The sequence below is a fragment of the Acyrthosiphon pisum genome, chromosome X, assembly GCF_005508785.2.
Source record: "Acyrthosiphon pisum isolate AL4f chromosome X, pea_aphid_22Mar2018_4r6ur, whole genome shotgun sequence".
NCBI lineage: Eukaryota > Metazoa > Arthropoda > Insecta > Hemiptera > Aphididae > Acyrthosiphon > Acyrthosiphon pisum.
In genome coordinates, this window is record NC_042493.1 from 37655643 (window position 1) to 37659537 (window position 3895).

Here is a 3895-nt window from a genome sequence, read left to right on the forward strand (position 1 = left end):
AATATAAATGAATAACACGACAATATGATTATGTATGAGTATAATATATAATAACGTACAACTGGACAATTTAACGTGACTGTACACACACACCGTATACGCACTATACGACGGTGGCTGTGCAAGTGATTCTTACATACTTCAAAGGCCCTATATATATGCACAACCGAGGTCATGTTACATCCGTATAGAGAGTGAGTCTTACGCTCGTATAACTAGATACTAAATTGTACACATGTGTCAAGGCTGACTACTAATATTAATTGTACATTTCAACAGATAAAATAATAAATTATAATTTTCTGGTAACGATGTTGAAAAAAATTAAGTAATAAATTACTTACTGGATTGTTGGAAAATGTTGGGTAAAATAACGTTTTTATTCTAAATAACGATAAACGCAAAACTTGGATAACGTTTTAACTCTGAATAAAGATAAACGAAAAAATTGTGTAACGTTTTAATTATGAATAACAATAAACGCAAAAATTGTGTAACGTTTTTATTGTAAATATCGTAAAACGGAATTTTTTTTCAAATGCAATCCTTGGTTTTAGTTATAGTGAAATATAAGTTATTATTATTGTAACTAATTGTGTTGTTTGTTCACTTTTGTCTATCTATATCAGAGGTTCCCAAACTTTGTTTCCCCGTAGACCACGTGCCAATTTTTTCCATTTTCGTAGACCCCTAAAATTAAATTTATACAAATTCATCTAGGTGTTTTTTATAGATTACACGGAACTATTCACCTATGGAACGCAATTTTTTTAAATAAAAAACGTGTTGTTTTTAATAATATCTTAATTTATTTAATAATGACAATATTCAAATAATTTTTTTTAATAATTAAAATTATAAGACATACAAATTAAATGTAATAACATAGAAAAAATTCAAATTTAGCGTTAAAAAATTATATTTTTAATGGGAAGGGTGAGCCTGATGCTTTGAAAGTAAATTTTCAATATTTGGCTTTAAACTAGTCAGATTTAACCTCAAATCTCCTCTATCGGTAATTTCCAATCTGTTTCTTTTTTTTGTAAGAAGATTGACAACTGTGCTGAAACCCCTTTCAACGCAGTATGATGAAGGAAAAGCTATCAAAAACTTTCTTGCGATACTCCATAAACCAGGATAAATAACAGGTATGTCTCTCTGAAGCCAGAATTGCTGATACCCATTTCTAAATTGTCCTTTAAGTTCTTCGTTAGTACTTATTCCGATCAGTTCTTCTTGTAATACGATATCCGATTCTTCAATGTCAATGTATGGATTAATAATCCACTGTGGTATTTCCAATGTCAAAATATCCTCAAATCTGATTTTAAAGTCAGTGTGAAGGGCATTTAAATGTTGAACGTAAGCCGAAACGTCATCATCCTGACAGTTCATACGTGACAATTTGGGAAAGTGAGAAAATTCATGTCGTCCAATGTTTTGCTTCATTAAATTAATTCTGACCAGAAAAGCTGCGATGATTGATTTTGTTTTTATTAAATTTAAATTATCGCCTTGTAACTGAAAATTAACCTCATTAAATTTAGAAAATAAATCTGTTAAATAAGCAATGTCTTGCTTCCTTTGGATCAAATTGTCTTTTAATGTAGGATCTTTGTTATCCAAAAACTCTAAAACAGTCTCAAAAAGAAAAAAAAATCTTGTCAAACATAATCCTTTTGATAGCCATCTTACTTCAGTGTGAAGGAGTAATCGATGACAACGACGACGTATGATCGGTAATCGACTGTCACAGATGAACTAAATTACAAAACGTACAGTAATATATATTCCGACCATCGGCGTTGACCGATATCATGTTTCGATAAACAACCATATAGATTCTATATAATGATCCTCATTCAATAGTTATCATTTCTCAAACAAATAATATAATCATTTTAATCATTTAGCTGTCTTTTCCAGTGAATTTAAAAGAAGATTTCAGGATTTGAAAGCTGTAAAGAATTTCTGTTTACTTTAATCCTTGGCACTTAAAAGTAACGAGTATAACACAATTAGCTGCATTAATTGTATCTGATTGTTCAAAAGTATTTGATGAATTTATTGAATTAAAAAATGATACAAAACAAGCTAGAACACAAACTTTAAAACCCCGTTTGATTGATTTAAGGGGTATGTATTGCTTTATAGTAGTTCTACCAGGAAATGCAATCATGCTTTCGTCACTTGACATAAAATTTGAAGGCAAAACACTTCAGGGAAAACGGCGTTTAAATGTTTTATTATAGGTAAACCATATTTTCTACCATATTGTAGGTCATATTTTGTACTTTTAGTCTTGTTGAATAATATAGTGCACTAGCTGTTAAGGTTAGACACAAATTGACAGTCCATTGTAAACATATACAATTTGTTTTAATTTATTGCTAGTTGTTTACTAAATTAATATCTTCCCGTGCTCTATTTTTAAATGCTAAAAGTATAGCTATTACATTATCATCTATGTTTCATATTTCATAGGAAGAACACAAGTCACATTCATCATTTCGTGGAGCAAACAGATAATTTTTCCCTCATAAAGTTATAAACGTAGCAGATACTTAATGAATTCAGATTATCATCATGTTATTAAAAAAATATGGTCCTTCTAGATCCAATCTATTTGTTTCATGCCTGACATAGTAGGAAGGCATTTTTTAGGAAGCTAGAAAACCATAACTGAAAATGATCGATTATTTATTATTATTTACCTTTTAGATGAACATAGTAATTAAATATTATTTTCACCGACATTTTATTTTAGTTTAAAACTTTTTGCACTTAATCATTTACCAAGTAGCATTTCTTAACCAGTTATGTAACATCCACACATTAAGGCCAAGTGTGTTTAAAAACAACAGTTTAAAAACTTGCAAAGGTACTTCAAAGTTGTCATACTTTAAGAAATATTTGTAAGTATTTGTCCTTCTGCTTAAACCACCAAGTCCTGTTACCATACCAATCACAAACATTATTTTTCTTCACAGGCTGCACCCCAAAACTTCTTAAAAATCTTCAACTTTCTACTTTCTTCATACTCTTGACAATGTCTGTTTGGTAATTGTTCGCATGTTATAGATGTAGGCAGGGACGGATTGGCCCACCGGGAAATTGGAAAATTCCCGATGGGCCGCTGTCTACATTTATAATTCAATATTATTAACTATAATATTGTAATATAATTACCTCGTCAGGAGATTCAAAAATAAAAAAGGTGGGTAAGTGGATTTCACTCTGCTGTACAGTAGGTTACAAGAGGGTCACTGTATAATGGATGGTATTAAATTTGAATTCAATGATATAATATCATTGTATAAGAAAAACGATTCTGAGCGGAGACGGTATGTTAGTCTAGGTATAAGACATAATATTATATTAGGTACCTATAATAAATTCCAAATTAATCATATCATAATATTTATTAGGTACTTATAACGCGTTATACATCAACAAAAAACCGTGGTACTATCATAGATATATAATAGTATACTTTAGAAGTTTCAAGTACCCACGAATAATATTATACAATCACAACAAAATAACTAAAATAGTTATCCTAGGTTTTTAATATGTAATTTCGTCCAAATTTGTACTTAAAATGACTATAAAAATAAACTGCGTAAATGTATTTTTTAGATTTTTTGGTAACAGAATTAATTACTTACGTGGAATCTTGTTTTAAATTTTCAATTCTTAGATACAAAAATTGAACATTTTATAAATTTTTAACTACAAAATAATTTTTCAAATTAAAATTTGATAAATTTTGTCAAAATTTGATCTTTAAATGCTTATAAAAAAAAATTGTGCCTATGTATTTTTAATATTTTTCAACTGATATTGTAACAATATATCAGGAGCTTTGTATTAAATTTATACACTTTTTGGCCCA

General features: G+C 29.0%; 1 protein-coding gene across 1 annotated transcript; it reads right to left on the reverse strand.

Moving 5' to 3' along the window:
• Window positions 1-924: 924 nt before the first annotated feature.
• On the reverse strand, window positions 925-1819 carry LOC100570854 (SCAN domain-containing protein 3-like). The gene is made up of 2 exons (XM_008185489.1): window positions 1798-1819; window positions 925-1631 (listed from the first exon to the last, which is right to left on the reverse strand). The coding sequence occupies exons 1-2, from the start codon at window positions 1817-1819 to the stop codon at window positions 925-927; spliced, it is 729 nt and encodes a 242-aa protein (XP_008183711.1).
• Between the last annotated feature and the right edge of the window lie 2076 nt (window positions 1820-3895).